The 22,104-nt window shown below is 40.3% G+C and overlaps 1 protein-coding gene across 1 annotated transcript; it reads left to right on the top strand.

Moving 5' to 3' along the window:
• Positions 1–963: 963 nt before the first annotated feature.
• Positions 964–20,065, top strand: eve1 (even-skipped-like1). The gene is made up of 4 exons (XM_030724905.1): positions 964–1,086; positions 1,235–1,472; positions 13,970–14,205; positions 19,583–20,065. Exons 1-4 carry the CDS (start codon positions 964–966, stop codon positions 20,063–20,065), a joined length of 1,080 nt encoding a protein of 359 aa, XP_030580765.1.
• The last annotated feature ends 2,039 nt before the right edge of the window (positions 20,066–22,104 follow it).

Here is a 22,104-nt window from a genome sequence, read left to right on the forward strand (position 1 = left end):
ACAACAGAAAATCTGTAATGTTCCTCAGTTTAACCATTTTTAATTTGATCTAATATCAGCCTTCACTGACAGATGATAACTTGAGCTAGAGCAGAAATGACTTATTGAGTTACTGTTAGTAGTAAGAGTTAAGCAGTAGTTTTACAAGAAACTCAATATACAGACCAGCTTTCTGGCTCTTCGTTGAATTTAAATTTTTTCGGTAAAGCTAAATATGTTATGAGGGATGTTTTATAAAACATGTTGGGTAACTAGATTTTAGATACTTTTGAAAGATCATTTTGAAAGGAGCCATTTTGAATAAGGAATACAAATTGTGTTGAAATAAAAGAAGTGACTATGAATGAATCCAAAATTGATCCAGATGAGATGTGCTGAGAAATGACCAGAGCCACTCTGGATATGGGCCTGATCCAGTCCGAATCTGTGATCCTTATCTGTTTTGGATCCACATTACCAAGCAGCTGGACTCTGACCTGGACATGGTTTGTTGATCCATTACGGAGTCTTTGATACCTTCAAGCAGATCCAGTTCTGGGTAGACCCACTGAGACTGATTTAGGTGATTTTCAGTGGAAAATATGCCGAGGCTCAGACTCTTTGTGCATTCCAGTAGTCCATTTTGAGAGAAGTAAACAAAAGTATCAGTGGTGATGGCAAATCAGTTCTAGGGAGCAGTCTTGAGACCAGTGATGAAGGTGAAGATATTCAGGAGGATGGCCAAACAACCAGCGACCCAGGAAAAGCAGTTCAGGAGGCCCACCAAGCAACCGGAGGCAGTAGTGACCAAGGGGGTGGCAGGGACCAAACAGTTCACTAAGCCAACCATGGCAACTGAGACCCTGTGGTGGTCTCGGGCTCCGGAGACTCAGGAGACTCTGGCGAGGCTGTAGACTCTTGCGGTTGATGAGGTGAAGCAGATGGCACGTGATGTAAAGCCGATGGAGGTGGATAGGGACAGGGATGAGGACTCTGGATGAGGCAGTGGAGCTGCAGCTGCTGCTAAAGATGGTTGAGCTGCAGCATAGACTGGAGTTGCAAGTGCTGAAGACGGAGCTGCAGCTGAAGACTCTGGAGATGATGCAGGTGACAGTTCAGATACAGGTGGCTTGGAAGACTCAGATAGCTGATGCGATATAGATGAGGATGACACAGATGGCGAAGACTCGAAAGACAGCTGTGACACAGAAGACTGAAGATGCAGGTAGTTGCATAAGCTGCACTGGATGCCCAGACTGGAGCTGTGCAGGGCCCACAGCCGACTCCAGTGAAGACCCAGCCGGACCGTGACCACCCCACCCAAGGAACAGGAACAGGTGCAGAGACGGGCCATTCCTCAACTGCCCCCAACCGCAGAAACAGAATGGGTGCAGAAGCCGATCTGTCCTTGGTCACTAACTCTCCTGGTTACAAAAAGACATCTGATTTTGTATATGTTTATGGGAAACTGGCTATTTTAAAACACTTTCAAGGTTAGTTTATGGTCTCAATCATTAGTTTTTTAAGTCTTTTAATACAACATGAAATTTATTGAGTAAATTATGGTTCTTGAGAACAATGTTCAAGAATCAGCGACAAAGTTGAAGTTGTGCCGGGGCTGGATATCCGAACAACCAAAGATTTATAAAGGAAAATCCTGAAAATTATCAGGGGTACTCAAACTTTTGCATAGCACTGTAAATCTGATGGAATACCTCTGGGACATTACGTGTTGGTCCATCACATTCCACCACCTTACACCACAGACTGTCCAGGAGTTCAGTAACCCCTGGTCCAGATCTGGGAGGAGATCCCCCAGGACATCATCCATCATTGTCAGATATGCATACAAGCAAATGGGGGCTCAACAAACGACTGAATAACATTTTGAGTTGCTGGCTGCTGTAGTAAATTTTCTGCAAAAATGGACGAGCCTACTGCATCATTTTTTCACTTTGATTAATATTTTATAATATGTGCCTTGGTGATGCTCAGGTTGTCAGGTTAGTGTTAGAGTTCACAGTGACAAGCCAGAAGAGAGCAAAACTACAGCAGCCATGAGGATAATAAAATTTCTCCAACATGTTGTAAAATGCTGTTCCACCTTGTTTTTCTAGAACCAAAGATATCACGAGTTGTCTCCCTTGCTGTTTTTTCTAATGCCAGCTGCTTTCATTGATTCTGAACACAAAGCCCAGAGATTTATTGAACAAACAAAACATCTGGACAGCATTCTAATCTTCAGCAGATGCAGCTGGAACAGAGGAAAAATGAACAGCTGCGCATCTTAACCAAAGCATGCAATGACAAGTGCACAGTCCTAGATTCAAGATTGTCCTGTAGGTCATCTGGGAACAAGTCATAAGTAGCTTTATTTACAGATATTCAACCAATGATTGATTTGATCAGAATATTTAGGTGTATGAGTATTATAAGCTTTCTGACCTATAGTTTTGCACTTTAGTTCTGTAGATTCAGTTCATGTTTCATATCAGTCTATGCATAATACTCAACAATGACAAAGCAAAAACAGGTTTTTAGATGATTTTGTAACATTAATAAACATATTAAATAGAACAAAAGAAATGTTCCATTTACTGTGTTATGTTCCATATATACTGTGTTACCCTTTGCACTCATACTCACAATATGCCCTTTTCACAGCAATACTTTTGACATCTCATTGAAGGTAAACACAGGTGTAATTAATATTAAGAATTATTAAATAATTTTGGACCTATTACACTTAGATGGACTAGGTTAAATTAACCACAGATGTAACATCTCAGCCTGAAAATGAAGTCATGTGGAAGTGCCTAAAACCTGCATTAATTCCTGTGGCCACCAGGCTGTGATTTACCATTCCATCTACAGGTGCTAGTCATAAAATTTGAATATCATGAATATATATCATTCATTACACACAGACTGATATGTTTCAAAAGTTTATTTCTTTTAATTTTGATGATTATAACTGAGAACTAATGAAAACCCCAAATTCAGTATCTCAGAAAATTAGAATATTACTAAGACCAATAGAAAAAAAAGGATTTTTTAGAAATGTTGGCCAAATCAAAAGTATGAGCATGAAAAGTATGAGCATGTACAGTACTCGATACTTAGTTGAGGCTCCTTTTGCCTGGATTACTGCAGCAATGTGGCGTGGCATGGAGTTGATCAGTCTGTGGCACTGCTCAGGTGTTATGAGAGGCCAGGTTACAACTCAGGTGATTTTGGTGAGGCCAGTTAACCAGTTAACAGGTTAATGTTTGTCTGCTCAATACTAAATATCGATACTAATATACTAAATATCCCAATTAAAAGCAAAGAGAGATTCATGTTATTCATCTCAATTTCAACAACACAACACAGCTCGATATATATATATATATATATATATATATATATATATATATATATATATATATATATATATATATATATATATATATGCGTTTGCTTCAAAGTTACGCTGACTAAAATGGAAAATGGGACATTTTTCTCACTATCTCCCCGTACACGTATGATGAATTAAGAGCACAAGCTTTTCAAAAACTTTATTTCACCCACAAAACGCAAATATCAAAAATAAAGAGGAATTAAATAAATACTTTAAGGAATAAGTGGGCCTGAAACACAGGTCAACTACATAGAACACTACTCAATGATACTGTGTAACATGGAAAAGGAAACTCAACAAACTGACCTAAACAAATGAACTAGAGCTTCATCGATATACAAGCAGAACAAACCATAATAAATTAAATGGGGAAAAAAAACGGTGACAGCAGATGGTGGCCTATATGCTGGGCCTAGCTCCACCCTCAGTCTCTTCTTTTTTGTAACCCAAAGGAAGTGGAGCCTCTGGTAGGTAGTTCAAAGCCCACACACACACACACACACTCACACACACACAATGTAAACCAAATATTGACGCCATCACTTAGAATACAGTGTAGCATCAAAATGTAATGAAAACTAAATCAAACACGCTAAATGTAAACTATGTGTGCATTATATTGCAATACTTTGTCAGTACTCTTCAGACTTGAATTCTGCAGACTTTGGTTGTGTTTGGTAATAATTTATAGTGAAAGTTACTTTTGAGCACTTCAAGAATTTAGTATGCCCAAGAATTTTTAAGTCCTTCTTTGGGGGTTGTTGGATTTATTCTAATAAATGAAGGAAATCAGTAGTTCAGATAAAGAAGAAAAGGGGTTAACAGAAAGTAGATGCTTGCTCCAAACCATCATAAGAAAAACCGCAACAGCAATATCATGATTGGATTCTGGGTTAGGTATTGTGTGATTACTACAGCAAAAGTATGGATGCTAACATACTGGAATGACATGACAAAGCAAATTCAATAGCCATATGTTCTACAGATTCAATACTGTACTTTGATCAAAACTACCAACCCTCTGGAACAGTGTTTGGCAGAGTGCAAATACAAACACTGGAAAACATTACATCTGTAAAAAGTCCGCTGGTGAGGCTGAAATCAAAGACAATGAGAAAATCTCATTGTCATGCATGGTCACAAATGATGCTGTTTATTCTTGCGTGGGAAATATGCACTCAAAACTGTATTTGCACAGGAAGTTCTTCCTTCTTCTGCATAACATGTGTTTCTGGTGAGGCCCACATCAACAATGTAGCAAAGCACTTGCCACTGTAGTCAGTCACTATCCTAATTTGAATGAAGTTTGGGCGAGGTGTAAGTGAATGGCTGCTGAACGTAGTATAAAACACTTGGCAGCAATCTCACTGGCATCTCACAGTCAATGAGAAACACACTGAGGTCCCTCTACTGTGAATAAATACATAAATAAATAAAAACAGTACAAAAAACATAATATTCAGGCAATTGGCCTGCCAAAAAAACTGTAAAATAACTTACATTAATTAACTTGCAAAACTGTAGACTTTGCCCATAATTAAAATATAATTTATAGATTTAAATTTAAATGAGATCTTGTGTATTTTGGCATAATTTTATGTTAAATAAAAGATAATTATGTGTGAAAAAAAATAATTACCTAAATAAATATGGTCAAAAATGTGGTCAAACACTGCCACAATTTTTAAAAAACAAGAATCGGGCATGAAATTACAGAAGAATAACTTTGATTAGTTGGGCTTTGTTATGGAATTTTTTTTTAAAAATTGTGTCTTCGTTCCAAAATTTTTAAATAGTAATTTAAGATGGATTACTACTGTTCTTTTGTGATCATATCAACTTTAATATGGGTTTTTCTACATAACTTTTCTACATAACCTTGCCTCTTGCCCTGAGGCAGCTATGATAGGTTCCAGAACCCCTGCAACCCTGAAAAAGATAAATGGAAGAAAATGGATGGATAATAAAGCGGCTGGAACTCTATGCATCTATGTAGCCATCGTAGCATTAGCCATTTGTTTGCAGACGACCATTCTAAAGCCTTGCGTCTGGCATATTGTCCATCACCATCTTAAAATTGTTATAATCCCATTTTACCATATCTGTAGAGCTGGCAAGTTATCAGCTAATACTAATGCTGGCTAGTTAGTTTGGTTAGAAAGTGCATCCATAATTCACTGCAATATTAAATGGTGTGGTAATTTTGCGTATTAAAACAAGGGTTAAAGCTCGGGCCTACAAAGAAAGAAAAAGCAGTATTGTGTGCATATATATATATCAACTTCAAGCCCATTGCACAAGTCAACATCAAGTATGCGATTTGCCCTGGAGATGCTCTGTCCCCACTGCTGTTCTGCATAGGCCTGAATCCCCTCAGCCAGATCATCGACAAGACTGGCTACGGATACAGAATGGGGCAAACATCAGCCACCTCCTGTACATGGATGACATCAAGCAGTATGCTAAGAGTGAACGAGATATCAATTCACTGATCCACACCACCAGGATCTACAGCAATGATATCGGAATGTCATTCGGACTGGAGAAGTGTAGTCGGATGGTAACTAAGAGAGGAAAAGTAGTCAGAACTGAGGGTATTACACTACCAGAAGGCAACATTGCAGACATTGAGGACAGCTACAAGTCACCTGGGGTGGCTGTAGCTCAGTAGGTAGAGCAGGTCACCTACTGATCAGAAGGTCAGCGGTTCGATTCCTGGCTACTCCAGGCTACATGCCAATGTATCCTTGGGCAAGATACTTAACCCCAAGTTGCTCTCCGACCGTCCCGTCGGAGTATGAATGTGTGTGAATGATAGTTAATTAAAAAGCACATAGCTTAGCAAACATGGAAGTGCTTGTATGAATGGGAGTGCATGGGTGAATGTAAACATGTTGTAATAGCGCTTTGAGTGCTCATACTGAGTAGAAAAGCGCTATATAAGAGCTAGTCCATTTACCATTTACCTTGGAATCCCACAGGCAAATGGGAACCATGAAGAGGCCACTAGGGCCTCTTTCCCACCAACAGGGTTTGGGAGCCCATGCTGTAATTTGAACCGTTAGGTGGGTTTTCGGTGCTCGGCCGAAAAACTGGTTCAGTTCCGGCCCCGCAAACTAGCTGGTCTTGAACCACGAATGCGTGACAAAGGCGGCAGAGGGGCGTGACTCTGCCGTCTCAACATCGAGTTTTCTACCATATTACCTGTGTATTACATGAGAAAAGCAAAGCGATTTTCACGGCTGTGAATTAGGTTGGGCTCTACGGCTGAACTTGCTACTTTGTATCAGTTCATATCACAGATAAAAGGACACAAAGTGCGTGCTTGTCGTCTTGCTCTAATCGCTGTCTGTGTTTACCTCTGTGCTGCACACAGATGCTGCAGTAGTTTGGTTTGGACCCTAAAACGTATTTGCAGCACAAGAAAGGGGAGCGTGTTCTCCCACATTTGTGCGCTTCGGCTTCCGTGTCCAGACGAGGACCCGCCCACGGTAATATGTAAAGGAGCAATTCACAGAAATGTGGTGGGAACGCGGGCCCGTTCTTAAGCATTTTGCCGGTTCATTGGGAACAGCACAGGCACTGGCATGTGAACCGGTTCCTCGGTGGTGGGAAAGTAGCATAGGAAAGCTGCAACCTCCAAGTACCTGCAGAGAGTAAGGCAAGTCCTGAAGAGTCAGCTGAATGGGAAGAACAAGCTCCAGGCTATCAACACCTATGCCCTGCCAGTTGCCAGATACCCTGCTGGGATAATAAGCTGACAAAGGAGGAGATGGAAGCCACTGATGTTAAGACAAGAAAGCTTCTTACCATGCATGGAGGGTTTCACCCCAAATCCAGCCCACCCCAAACTGTACGCTAAGCGGAAGGAAGGTGGCCGAGGACTAGTGAGTGTCAGAAGCACTGTCCTAGATGAAACAACGAAGATCCATGAATACATCAGGAAGATGGCCACAAAGGATCATGTGCTTAGTGAGTACCACGGGCAGCAGAAACCCGAGAAAGAAGAGGACGAAGAACAGGAACCATCATGGAAGAACAGGCCTCTGCATGACAAGTACCACCGGCAGATAGAAGAAGTGGCCGACATAGAGAAATTCTACCAATGGCTGGACAAAGCTGGACTGACAGACAGCACAGAGGCACTAATCATGGCAGCACAAGAACAAGCTCTAAGTACAAGATCAATAGAGGCTGGGGTGTACCACACCAGGCAAGACCCCAGGTACAGGCTGTGCAGAGATGTCCCTGAGACAATCCAGCACATAACAGCAGGGTGCAAGACACTAGCAGGCAGGGCATACATGGAATGCCATAACCAAGTGGCCGGCATAGTATACAGGAACATCTGTGCCAAGTATGACCTGGAAGTCCAGAGGTCAAACTGGGATACACCCCCAAGGGTGGTTGAGAACAACAGACCTAGGATCCTGTGGGACTTCCAGATACAGACAGACAAACTTGTGGTGGCTAACCAACCGGACATCGTAGTGGTGGACAAACAAAGGAAGAAAGTCGTGGTGATAGACATTGCAACACCAAGTGACGGGGACATCAAGAAGAAGGAACATGAGAAGCTCCATAAATACCAAGGGCTCAGAGAGGAGCTGGAAAGGATGTGGAAGATGAAGGTAACAGTGGTCCACATGGTAATTGGAACACTCGGGGCAGTGACCCCCAAACTGGGAGAGTGGCTCCAGCAGATTCCTGGAACAACATCCGAGATCTCTGTCCAGAAGAGCGCAATACTGGGAACAGCTAAGATACTGCACAGGACCCTCAAGCTCCCAGGCCTCTGGTAGAGGACCCGAGCTTGGAGGGCAAAAATAGACCGCCCCTTCTGGACAGATAAATAATATGTGGGGATATCTTTTTAACATTGTAGATCTATATAAAAGATTTTTTTGGTAAAGATAAACCACCAAATTAATTCCACACTCTTGCATGTACTTGATTATAACCTATTCCTGTTAACACCTTGTATCAGCTTTTGATCTACCTTGAGAATTGCTTTGCAGATTTTTGAACCATCAACATGTTGTCTGGCAATAGGGTTGATGAATCACTTTAACAAGTTAAGATGAAAACAGACTGAGTTTTGTAAATGAAACGCACAGAAGAAAGGATTGTTTTCTATGTGACTGCAAAACCACATCAAACACTGGACAATTTTGTGGCTTAAGAACATCATAAATGCCTTTAATTAACCTGGTTTAGATGATGGCTTTGGTAAGCCAAAATCAGGTAAGAAATCATGGACGTAGTGTAAACAATTAGGTCAAGTGGCTTGCCTGCAAATGCAAAAAGAAATGATAGGTCTGTCTCTTTAAGAAATAATGTTGCCAAATTTATCTTCAATTTATCACTGTCACTAAAAGATGCCCAGAGGCCTTTTTGGTACTGGTACAGGTCCCACCACAATAAAAAAAATAAAAGAAATACTTGAACGTCAGGATTTTATATGAAGACATTGGTATGTTTCAGAATCTTGGCTGGCTTGTTTAATTGTGAAGCCATTTGGTATGTGTGTGTACTAGAGGACAACACACATTTTCTGTAAGTTCTCAAAACATTTTAGCAACAAGCACAACATAGTTACATATGTTTGGCACATGTAGAATTGAATGCAACATGTGCGATGTTCCTCAAATATGGATGTGGTGAATAAAACAGAGTCTGAGTGTTTGATCAGTTACACAGATCGGGACAGTTCATTGTTATGACCCCAGAGCACTCAAAGAAAGTGCCATTCAGCTGTAAAAGGTTTTTCAGCACATCAATCAGCCTGTGCCTGATGGCTGTCACTACCCTGCTCAGCACTACATTACTGGACATGCAGGTTGAGCCTTCACTAGTGGCCTGGATCACCAGCTATTTTACAAGTCAGCCAAAGTATATGGGTATGTCACATTGTTAACTTATGCTGAAAACCTAACCTGCTCCTGAACAGGTTATGTTCCAGAGATCAACAGATATGAAATCACAGCCTAATGAACAATCAGTTCTCTGGAAAATAGTTCAAGTCAATTCAGTTTAATTCAGTTGTATTCATATAGTGTCAAATCACAACAGTCGCCTCAAGGCGGAAAAGTAAAGATGATACCATAATTATAGAGAAAACTCAGCAATCAAAACGACCCCCTATCAGCAAGCACTTGATGACAGTGGGAAGGAAAAGCTTTTTTTTAACAGGAAGAAACCTCCAACAGAACCAGGCTCAGGGAGGGGCAGTCATCTAGTGTGAGGGGCTGAGGGGAGAGAGACAGGACAAAAGACACACTGTGGAAGAGAGCCAGAGATTAATAATAACTAATGATAAAAATTCAGAGTGGAGTATAAACAGAGTGAAAAGAGCTGAATGAAAAGAAAGTACTCTGCCTCCCATTCAACTCTTAAGTATCCTAGGAACCACAAGGAAGCCATCAGTCTGAGAGCAAAGTGCTCTGTTGGGGTGATATGGTACTATGAGGTCTTTGAGATAAGATGGGGCCTGATTATTCAAGACCTTGTAGGTGAGGAGAAGGATTTTAAATTCTATTCTAGATTTAACAGGGAGCCAATGAAGAGAAGCCAGTATGGGAGAAATCTGCTCTCTCTTTCTAGTCCCTGTCAGTACTCTAGCTGCAGCAATTTGGATCAGCTGAAGGCTTTTCAGGGAGCTTTTAGGACAGCCTGATAATAATGAATTACAATAGTCCAGCCTAGAAGTAATAAATCCATGAATGAGCTTTTCAGCATCACTCTGAGAAAGGATGTTTCTAATCTTGGAAATATTGCACAAATGCAAAATAGCAGTCCTACATATTTGTTTAATATGTGCATTGAAGGACAAATCCTGGTCAAAAATTACTCCAAGATTCCGCACAGTGCTCCACAAGTGATGGCACTCCCTGGCCAATCAGTGGCATGTTGTTCTTCGACGTCCCATTTTCGGATTGTCTCAGATCACTTGGAACCCCGCCTGAGTGGGTAGTAAAAAAGTACCTGGTACCTGGTACCAGGTACCAGGAACTCCATAATTAAGCTTCATGTGTGCAGAAGACTCCCCATTTACATGAACAAATTGGAGTCTATTAGATAAATATGATTCCAGCTACTTCAGTGCAGTACTTTTAATACCTATACATGCTGTGTCTCTGCAATAAAATACTGTGGTCACCTCACTCACTCACTCACCGCACTCAGGACTTAGCTGTTTTATAACTTTAAAAGCCTGTAGTACATAACTAATTAATAAAGACAGCTTGATCATTTTTAAGATTGAAGCATTACTTAAATTCTTAATTAGGTTAATTAAATGGTGTTGCCATTCCCAGATGTTCTCTTGGACGTCTTTATGTCAGTAGTAGGAGGGTCTGAAGTTTTCCAGTAGTGTCTAATCACTTCGTGTTTCTGTGATGATCAGTAAGAAATATAATTTCTTAGACCCAACTTTATTATTTATTTATTTTTCTGTTTCCTGCAAACAGCTTGACAACAATTTTATTGTTCTATAAGCACTGATATGTGGTTCTAAAACAGAGTAGTTATTAATACTTGCTGACCTTACATCCAGTTTGCATGTAGACTGGTTTTGAATTCCATTTTTATATTTGTTCTTTACTTACTCTCAAACTGTCCACCACCAAGGCTGCAGCTGCAAGAATAAAAACTAAAACTGTCTTTTAATAATAAAATACTCGAATTTGGTGTCTTAATGATAGATCTGTGATATTGATAAGTCTCTTGACTTACACAGTTAACCAGCTTTCTTTCCAGGCTTCAAATAGGCTAAATTTTATTAATACAGTTTTCCAGGTTTAAAGTGTTTCTACATTCATTCAGTGCTGCTGATACTAAACTATTGTATGGTGATTGTCATCTCAGGCATTTGTGTTGCTTTCATTCTGTAGTTTTTAAGTTTAATTAACTTATAGTTTATTCTTCCTTTGTTCAGCAGCAGGTTCACTAATCAATGTTACTGACCAGATGTTGCCAACCCCTCCCCTTTCATTTTAACTTAAATATTTCATAATCAGCTTTGTGTGATCACTTATCCCGATTGCCAATGTTTGGGTAATTGAATCCAAATAACAGAAAGATACCCTGGATATGCTGAACTCAGTAGCACAGGGCCCAGGTTTGTCTCCATCTTCTGGGGACAGGAAGGTGATTACAGGACAAGCGGTGTGAACCAAATGATCAACATCAGATACCAAGATGGCGATCCTGTCCAAACCCAGTTAGCATTATAAGAACAGAGATGGACATTGTGGACTAATTCATATACCTGAACACCTGTATAGATAACACAATTACCTGGTTCATAAACACTTATTTCATCTGTCACTTGGTTTTTACATTTGCTTTCACTGGCTGTTAGATTTGGTCACTGAAAACTACTTAACATCTGTTGAAACTCTCAGTGTTTTGTCAGTCTCTGTTGCACTAATGCCATAACCCAGTGATTCAGGACACCAGTGCTGAAGGAAACCACAACTCTTTGCATGTCCTCCTCACTGAATTGGATTTTCTCTGTGGCCTTCCTCTTTTCCTTCTGCCCAGCTGTCATGGCCAGTAGCAAAAGGTGTACTCAAACACAAACTCTGTGGATGTGGCTAATTATTTACAAAGTCTTTATTAGTTATGCAGTTCAAGAATAAATCACAAGAGGAGCTAGCACACACACACACACACACACACACACACACACACACACACACACACACACACACACACACACACACACACACACATATATATATATATATATATATATATATATATATATATATATATATATATATATATATATAAAACTAATCAGTTTTCACAATATTCAAAGCACAGGAATGTGACTCCTTTATAGTAGTAGTGTGTTTTTATAATGATAAATTTCCTGTAGTAACTCCACCCTATCTAGCGTCTGTGTGTCTCTGTCCTCCTCCCGGTCCTCTTTATTATTATGTGGCTGCTGGATTAACAATCAGAGCAGATTACAGCCATAATAAACTTTGAAACACAGGTTCAAGGGTCACCTTCTACATAGAAAAACTAGACTGCACAATTACAAAATCGTTTGGGTTCAAACTGCACTGCTATTACTCTATATAAACCTCAGTTAATCTGCCCTTTCGAGTCTTATTGTCATAAGAGAGTATTAGTCATAGGCCCGAATTTAATTCTCAACTCAGAGATCATTCTTTTGTTGTCACCGTTCTAACGGTCATATTTTAAAATCAGGATACTCCCTACAGTATCAACTCATCTACCCGAAAGTGAAATGTTTAGTTTATTTTGCTCAGACTAAAGGAAGCAATTTTCCCCCGGTAAAGAGAGGAAATGCTGTTGTATAGAACAGGCGTATCTGTTATACTTCTAAAAGTGCTCATTAATAAAATTGTGTTTTCAAAAGCCTATAATCAAAAATACATCTTTAACACCAGTAGTTATATCTATGATCAGGAATCTATATTAATAATTTCTCTCCAGTGTGCCACCTCGGCCAATTTGGAGCCATTAGGCCTGTAATGATTTACTTCCAAACACACACACATCAAACGGCGGAGAACAATGGGGGTCTGGCTGCTGTCTCTTCCCTTTAATTCTTCATAACAAAAGTACAAAGGTTGAGACGGAGAACAAAGGCTTTACCCCTAAACACCGTTAACACCTCTCCGGGCCGCGGCGCCGCGGCGGGCCAACGCGTACACCGCCGCCGTCTGGAGCGTCTGTGATAGAGGAGGAGAGGAGCGCTGCCCCGGGGAACACAGGCGTGCAGCGGTGGGTGAGGGGTGGGGCAGGTAATAGGACAAAAACACCTCATCATCTCTCTGACTGTCTGAACAGACCTGTATGTACGTGTGTTTCGGGCTGCAGGTAGCATCTTCACGGGCATTTCTAACGCAAACACAGTCTGCATCTGAGAGGAACTGATCTGAAGGAGCACCGAGAAAGACGCACTGATAGAGGGCTTTTTACTTTATTGTATTCCTTGGACAAAACAAACACACAAAACAACCTGATGCGTAAGTAATTGTTTTTAAAAAAATATTTAAAAAATTCTATGATCACAGTTTAAAACTTGGTTTTATTTCCTCACACCTCAACTGCAGATAGTCTCCGTTAAATCTTTTTTTCTTTTCTCTTTTCCTGGCTGGGCTCTGCAGGCACATGGGGAGTCAAAGTATTTCAAGAAATGTGTATCATCTTACATCACGTGTTTCGGTCAATTAGACTCCAGACAGGAACTTAGAAGTTAGAGCTCTTCCGATAAATTAAATCACTTTGTTATGTTTGGCAGATAGGGTTCATGCTCCAAATAGAATAGTTATGTAACATTCACAGAAAACATATGAATTCAAAATCAGGTTATCAGCAAATCTCATTAAAGTATGAGAATTCCTGAAATTACACGCAGGTAAGTTCATAAGTGTGTCTCTGAGCTCTGAAAGGGGGCCTGGGTTTTCCAGGACCCCTAAAACAAAGGAAGTTAACGATGTAGGTCCTGCAGGGATATCTTAGACCCATTTGGGAATTAACAGTTAAGCTATTATTATCCTTACTGGAAAGTGTCCGACTGTGCGTCTGTCTCCAAATGTCTCATTTCAGTGGCAGAGGACAGACAGGCCCCCGTGGCTGGTACGGCGGTAATGCACAGTTCCTCCGGTAAGGAGCAGCAGGACTCGCGCAGCGCCCTGCTGGACCAAAGCAGAAGGCATCGAACCGCGTTCACGCGTGAGCAGCTGTCTCGTCTGGAGCAGGAGTATGGCAAGGAAAGCTACGTCTCCAGACCCCGGCGCTGCGAACTGGCTATTGCGCTCAACTTACCGGAGACTACGATAAAGGTACTGAGGACCATGGCAAAGCATCCATGCAAATCAACAGACAAGCTGTTTTTGTAAAATCTATGCTGCAGTTGCATAACAGATATAAATGAAAAGTTTATGTTGGACATATTACATATCCTAAGAAAAATAAAATAAGTTATTACAAGTTAATATAGATTATATAACAAGCAGATTAATGTTTGTTCATCCAGCTTCGATGGCTATTTCAAGAGTAAGCATAGATTAAGACCACAGACCTACCATGCAAATGCAATTAACCACTGGGACTCAGTCACTTCAGGTCCCTTGGGTGGTTCAGAAGTGCTCTGTAGACTGGCCTGTATTATGAGGCAGGAGATCCTTTTTCAAATGGCTTCGCTTATATATAACTAGTGTAGGGTCTTTACCTTATAATACAAAGCACCTTGAGGTGACTGTTTGTTGTGATTTGGCACTATGTAAATAAAATTGAATTGAATTGCATTATCTTAGCATCAGCAATTCCCCTTTAACAGTCAAATGAAGGTGGTTATTAATACTAGCTTTTCTATGTTTTTTTTTTTTTTTACCCCAGTGGGGAAATCAGAACATTGAATCAGAAATAAATACACCGTAGAAAACTGCTGTAAAAACTAAACACACTGTCAGGTTCAGGTGCAGGCCTGTGCCCTAAAAGAGAGCCTGAAATGATTTTGCATTGAATGAAACAAGTGTTTAGACTCTTCACTGACGTTAAACTCATAATCCCACTTAGATAATATGTACTTCATGTACCTAAAGTAAAAGTGCTCATTATGCAGAAACTTACATGTGATAATACTGGCTCATCATTATTCATTCATGTGCATATCACTTGTATGTTACCACCTGGGGTGGTGTCACTGGAAACACCCTGGAAAGGTTACTGGTCAGTATAGCTGACTGAGTAGAGGCAGATTTAGTGTCTCTAACATTTAAAACAGAGGCCCTCTGCACCCAAGGCAGCACTTTTAATACGTAGTAAATACACCCACCTCGTGCCAGCCGCTGGTAGGTTTTTTTTTTTTTTTGAAAGAGCAGGAATGTAAGAAGAAGCCTTATAAATGCAGCCACCTGAAGTTTTGGAAGCACAGCCTTCCCACTGGGCAGTCCCTAAAATAACTTGTCAGTCTGAGCTTTGAAAAAGAGTAGCAGTTAAGAGAAAATTAAGCAATGTGTTATGTAATCTGGCTGATAGTGATAGTCAGAGCCCCTCATTTTTGATTTCATGTTTATAGAAATACTAGTAGCTTCTCTGTGGGTATAGTAATGTTGCGATCCCTTGGTTTTACCTGCAGTGTCACCAGCAAGTTGACAAGTAAAATATCTCAGACAAATTTTAGATGACTTTTGTCATCAATTACCTAGTTACCTACTTAATGTGATTTGCATCATAAAAATTCAGCAAAAGAGGCACAAAGGTAATTATCCTCCAATGAGACGGGTGATTGTTTTTAAATTTCAAAGTATTTCTGTGAAGGCTCTGTGAAGGGTTACAATCCAGTGCTGTCATTCATACTCCCCGTAGGATGAACCCTACTCCTTGACTTTTAATCCAACATGGTCATAATCATAGTCATGAAGTTAATTTTTTTTATTTCTGAGTGAAAATTCTTGACAGCTTTGAATGGATTGTTTTAAAATTTCACACAGACTTGAGCATAGGTGTTGTTTGAATATTTGTGGAGGAAGACATGTTAAGCATGGCTTTGGGGACACCCGCCCAGAAACCTTTGAAAATGAAACACTTCCTGTATTGAATAATACAGTGGAGGCATTCTGTATAAATTTTAAATAAGATTTTCAATGTTTTTCCTTGCTAAGTGAGCACAGATGTTATTTACTCTTCAGATGTCATTTCTGTTTGCCTGATTGGAGCCATGAGTTATGCCGCTTTTCGACTCGACTCTACTCGGTTTTGCTTGTTTTTCATTTCAGGTGAATACTCCCTGAGATGAACAACATTTGACATATTATGTGAAGTCATTATTTATTTATCAAAAACTAAGCCAAGGTGTAGAAACAATGTGAGAAAAACTATGTAGACTCAACAATTCAATAACTCATAGAACCACTTTTACCAGCAGTAACATGTTTTTGATGTGATGATCAGTCTATCCCATCACAGCAGAGGAATTTTGTCCCTCTCTTCTTTATGCTGCTTCAGTTCTCTGAGGTTTATGGGCATTTGTTCATACACCACTTTGTTAAGGTCCTGCCACAGCATTTCAGTGGGCTTTAGACCTGTGCTTTGGCCAGGTCATTGGAACACCTGGATTCTTTTCAATGTGAAAGTCAGCGGCCTGGGTTCGAGGCCGACTCATGGCCATTAGCTGCGCAACTTCACCTGCTCTCTCTCCTACTTTCCTGTCTACTGTTCACTGCAGCACTAACCATCAAAGGCCAAAAAGAATCATCTGTGGGATTAACAGGAAAAAAATATCTGTCATGTTTAATCAACATGAATTTTCTATGTTATAACTGAACAATGTTAAATGTGGGCAAATCCAAGTTCATGCTATTCTCAAGTGTAAAGACTTTTTGTCTGTGCTTCCTAAGATCAAAACATTCAAGTGTTAGTAAGACTTAAATATGTTGCCCTGTTTCCTGGAATAATCTACAGAAGGAGCAGAATTTGTTAGAACTGTTACAGTGGTGGAGTTTTAAAGTAGTGTGAGGATAGATGTCTGTTATGATCTGTTGTGGCACATGTTTGTGTGTGTTTTTTTCCTTCATTTTTACAGAAAATAATTTACAGTTTGAGTTTAGGTGTCTATGATGTCTAAGGCAGAAATCAAGTGAGTTTAAACAAAAGTATATTCAGTATATTCTATGCAGAATCACAGCTACACACAATATGTTAGTTACATATTAAGCTTTAGGATATTATTTATACTTTATACTTTCTATAAATTAATCAAATTAAAAGAGCTGACTGATACTCACCACAGAGCAGCACTGAAACAAAGTAGGAGTCACTCTGAAAGAACAACAGCAGGTATCTGTACCACAACAAAATGTTATATCATTGCATTAAGTTAATAATAGAATACTAAAATAATAAAAATAATAAAATTAATAATTTTATGCCATCTTTATACCAGAGGTTCAAGTCTGGTTTCTGTAAGCTACATGCTACAATGGTACAAATATGTATCCCCTATTGAGAGTACAATGGCAGTACCTTAGAGGGGTACTACCCCAGTGACAAGCCATTGTATCTCTAACAGTACAATAAGGTACTTTAACAGACTTATCTTCTCTTGTCTTCTCTCCTTTGCCACTCTCCTTCTTTCATGTCTTTCTTTCTCTCCTTATTCTGTCATTTTTTTCCTTCTTTCCATTTCTTCTATCCCCTCTCCTCATTTGAAAGCTTCTTCTTTCTTCAATGATCAGACTCCATCATATCCGAAAGACCTCATAGCATCATCGTGTTGTGTAAGCGCTTTGAGTGCTCTGACTGAGTAGAAAAGCACTATATAAGAGCTAGTCCATTTACCATTTACCATCATACTATGTCAAATCAGCACTTTGCCCTCAGGGTGCAGTCAAACTTGTGATTCCTGCTGTTTCTAAAAATTCGAATGGCTCGTCTCCTGTGGAACCACAAACACCCTCTCTACTTCCAAGAATAGGTTTCAAACTTTTCTTTTTGATCAAGTTTATATTTGGGGCTGAAACAGGTAACCCCAAATCATCCTTTAGTTGCTGTTATTTGCTGCTGGTGGATTTCTCATTATTCACTTGTCCTTTACTCTCATCTTTTTCACTCACCTTGCATTTATATCCCACTACATCGTCCCTTTAGAATTATAAGGTTCTGACATTTTTGAATAAATTGACTAATTGTCATATTCTTATTCGCTGACTGCTAATCAACAACATGGAAGAGTTTTTTTCAGTTATATACAACTTTGGCCATTTTATTCACAAAACAAAAAGGTTCTATCTGCAAAATAAAGCTTTAACTTGGTACTATAATTTTCTATTATTTAATATCTCAAAACTGGTCAGAATGCAGATAGAACCTTATAATTCTAAGGGGACAACATTTCAATAAGGATAGATCATTAGGAGGATCTGAACATGATTTATTGAAAAGAAATACAATTAGTTATTTGGCCATTGGACTCTAATGGCCCATCGAAGCAGAAGGGAATGCCTGTGAAGATAGAAATTAGGGCAGGACCCCCAGGAGTCTAAATGCTGGTGGTGGTGGAGACCAAGATGGAGGCTTGGAGCTCTTGAGTGGTGGAGAATGGGAGGTGCTGGGTTGCACGAATGAGTCTGAAAGGGAGAATGGCAGATGAGCAGTGATATTTAAAGCATGCTGAGCAGAGGCTGATTGGCTCATGGAAGGTGGGCAGAAAGACGATTGGACTCTGGGGTCTCCCTCCTTCCTCCTCTGGGGTGTGCACGTGGTTGCCATCAGGATGTGTGGCCTCAGGTCTTCTGAGCTCCTAGTGGGCTGTGGATGGCCTGGGTCCTTCCCTATTCACCTCTGGATCGTGGGGGGCATGGTTGCAGTTTCTTGCCCTCATTATTGAGTACATTTCATGACAGAGGCACAGGCACACACATTACTGCAAAACAACAAAATTGTGTGTATGTGTGTATGTATATGCATATGTATAGATGTATGAATATTTGTATATCTACTTTTCTTCAATTCCTTCCTTCCCTGTGCCCCCCCCCCTTTTTTTTTCTCTCTCTCTATCTTTTTTTTCCCCCCTCTTGTTCTTGCCCCTTCCTTGTTGCCTGTCAGGCCTGGCATAAATAACTAAATAAAAAATAAATAAATAAATAAATAAAAATACAAACATTAACAAGAATAGCCTATAGAAAACTTACAGAGCTGTTCTTGTAAAAACAAATATGTTTGGTACATCAGTGCATTCAGATCATCATTCCGATTGCAAAAAATGCCAGACATGTCAGGCTTAAAAAAAAAAGAAAAGTGGAAGTGATGTGAAATCGAGAAGCAACCAAACACCTGGGAAAGTAGGCAGATGAATGATCACAGGTCTTCCTTATTGAACTTATGCTTAAGCATCGTTAATGTTTGGCTTCCTTCTCCTGTAGTTTGTGCTTTATCCTGTTTGTTCTTCATGGTCTCTACACTCCTCTCTTCTCTCGTCTCTTCCCCCTCACCATGCAGTGGGTTGTGATAATGAAAACTCCTCCCTGAGCCCAGTTCTCTCAGAGGCCTCCTGTTAAAATGGAGTTCATCCTCCCCGTTGTCACCAAGTGCTGTTCATTGGGGTTCTTGCTCTAATTTTGTTGAGTCTATAGAAAGCTCTTTGAGACATGTGTTCTTCTGAAAGCGCACCATATAAATAAAATTTCACTGAACTGAACAATTTCCTTCACCTTCCAGGTGTGGTTCCAAAACAGGAGAATGAAGGATAAACGCCAGAGACACCCCTTGCATTGGCCTCACCCACCTGTTGACCCACTGGGGGCGCTTCTGATGGGCAGCACATCTCCTTCCTCCATCTTACCGTACACCTTCATCCAACCCCACCTCCCACACATCCCTGTCCACCATTACACCCCCCTGGCTCTCTCTTCAACAGCATCCTCTCACAGCTTGTACAACACACCAATGAGGCCCCTGAATGCATTCCACCTTACCCAGTACAACAACAGCCCTGGAGGGCTGCCTCCAACAACAGCAGCACTTTACCCCTCTGTAAGCATCATGCACCATCCTAATTCATGCCCCTGTCCCCTCTGCCATCAGTGGGAACCAGAACAACTCTACAAAGTCAGAAGGGATGCACTGGGACTGAGCCGGCCTCGTAGTCCAAAAGCCAGCACTCGTCCTGCTAGTCTGGGGAGGAGAGAAGAGATGGTGTAAAACCAGATGAAAAGTGCTTTAAAGAAAAGCTGCTGGAAGCAAATTACAGCATCCCCATTAATGCTAGCTATAGAGAGGAGTTTGCCAAGTCTCACATGCAGCAGATAACTGAGTTTCTCATGTTTCTGACACTTTAAAACAGAAACTTGAAACATGTAGGTCTTATTTAAAATGATGAGACTCACATTGCCAATTAATTGAAGGCAGTGTTTTGTTTTGTTTTGTTTTGTTTTGTTTTGTTTTGTTTTGTTTTGTTTTGTTTTGTTTTGTTTTGTTTTGTTTTGACAAAATTGCCATTTATTGGGGTTGCACAATTATTTCCTGTAAGTTAAGTTGGTCAGGAGAAGCACAAACCTTTTTACTAGTTAGGCCACATTGTGCCTTTGCAAACATAGCAAATGAAAGCCTTAACTTTTTCTCTGTATGTTCTGGAAAGTGACCGTTATACTATTTGTATAGCCCAGTTGCTACTGTTTACTAACCACTGTATATGCAGCCATAACATTAAAACAAACCCTGTAATATTATGTAGGCCCAAAATAAACCCTTCAAAATAATTTAAAAAAAAAAGCAGACCTGTTGGACATGGACAGAGGAGGATGTTCAGTGGCACTCAGATGTTGGCAGTGGATGTCAGGGTCAGGTTTGTTCTGGTGCAGTTTACACCAGAGCATTGCACTGTAACATCAATTATATCATAATATCAATGTTATTACCTCAACTGTCAATGGTTGTGGCTGCTCAGTGTGTATACTGAGCAGCCACAACATAAAAATCACATGGGGCAGCTGTGGTTTATGAGGTACAGTTGTGACCAAAAGTTTTGAGAATGACACAAGTGTTGGTTTTGACGAAGTTTGCTGCATCAGTTTTTATGATGGCATTTGAATATACTCCAGAATGTTACAGAGAGTGATCAGATGAATTTCAAATAATTCTTAAGTCCCTGTTTGCCATGAAAATGAACTAAATCCCCCCCAAAAAACATTTCCACTTCATTTCAGCTCTGCCACAAAAGTACCTGCTGGTATAATTTCAGTGATACTCTTGTTAACACAGGTGAGTGTTTTGATGGGGACAAGGCTAAAGATCACTCTGTCGTGCTGACTGAGCAGATTGGAGTGTTCTTCCTCTTTTTACCATGGTTACCTGTAAGGAAACATGTGCAGTCTTCATTGCCTTGCATAAAAAGGGATTCACAGGCATGAGTATGGCTGCTAGTAAGATTACACCTAAATCAACCACATGTTGGATCACCAAGAACTTCAAGGAGAGAGGTTCAATGGTTGTGAAGGCTTCAGGGTGCCCAAGAAAGTCCAGCAAGTGCCAAGACCATTTCCTAAAGGTCATTCAGCTGTAGGATCAGGGCACACCAGTGCAGACTTGCACAAGAATGTCAGGAGGCAGGTGTGAATGCATCTATACACACAATGAGGCAAACACATTTGGAGGATGCCCTGGTGTCAAGAAGCGCAGCAAAGAAGCCACTTCTCTTCAGGAAAAAATCAAGGACAGATTGATATTCTGCAAAAAGTACAGGGATTGGACTTCTGAGGTCTGGTGTAAAGTCCTTTTCTCTGATGAAACCCCTTTGCAATTGTTTAGGGCATCTGGAAAAAGTGATTGTCTGGAGAAGAAAAGGGGAGTGCTACCATCAGTCCTATGTCATGCCAACAGTAAAGCATCCTGAGACCAGTTGTGTGGGATTGGCTTTCATCCAAGGAAGTGGACTTAGTCATAATTTTGCCTACGAATACAGTCATGAATAAAGAATTACCACATGCCTTTTCAAGCATGATGGAGCACTGTACCATTAGGCAAAAGTGATACAAAATATTGAAAATACAGGTCCGTGGCCAGGGAACTCCCCAGACCTTAATCCCATTGAGAACTTGTGGTCAATCTTCAAGAGGCGGACTGACGAATAAAAAAGTATTAATTATGCAAGAAAGGGTTGCTAACAGTCAGGATTTGGTCCAGAAGTTGATTGACAGCATTCTAGGGCAAACTGCAGACGTCTTGAAAAGGAAAGTCCAACA

The sequence above is a fragment of the Archocentrus centrarchus genome, unplaced genomic scaffold (genome assembly GCF_007364275.1).
Source record: "Archocentrus centrarchus isolate MPI-CPG fArcCen1 unplaced genomic scaffold, fArcCen1 scaffold_43_ctg1, whole genome shotgun sequence".
NCBI lineage: Eukaryota > Metazoa > Chordata > Actinopteri > Cichliformes > Cichlidae > Archocentrus > Archocentrus centrarchus.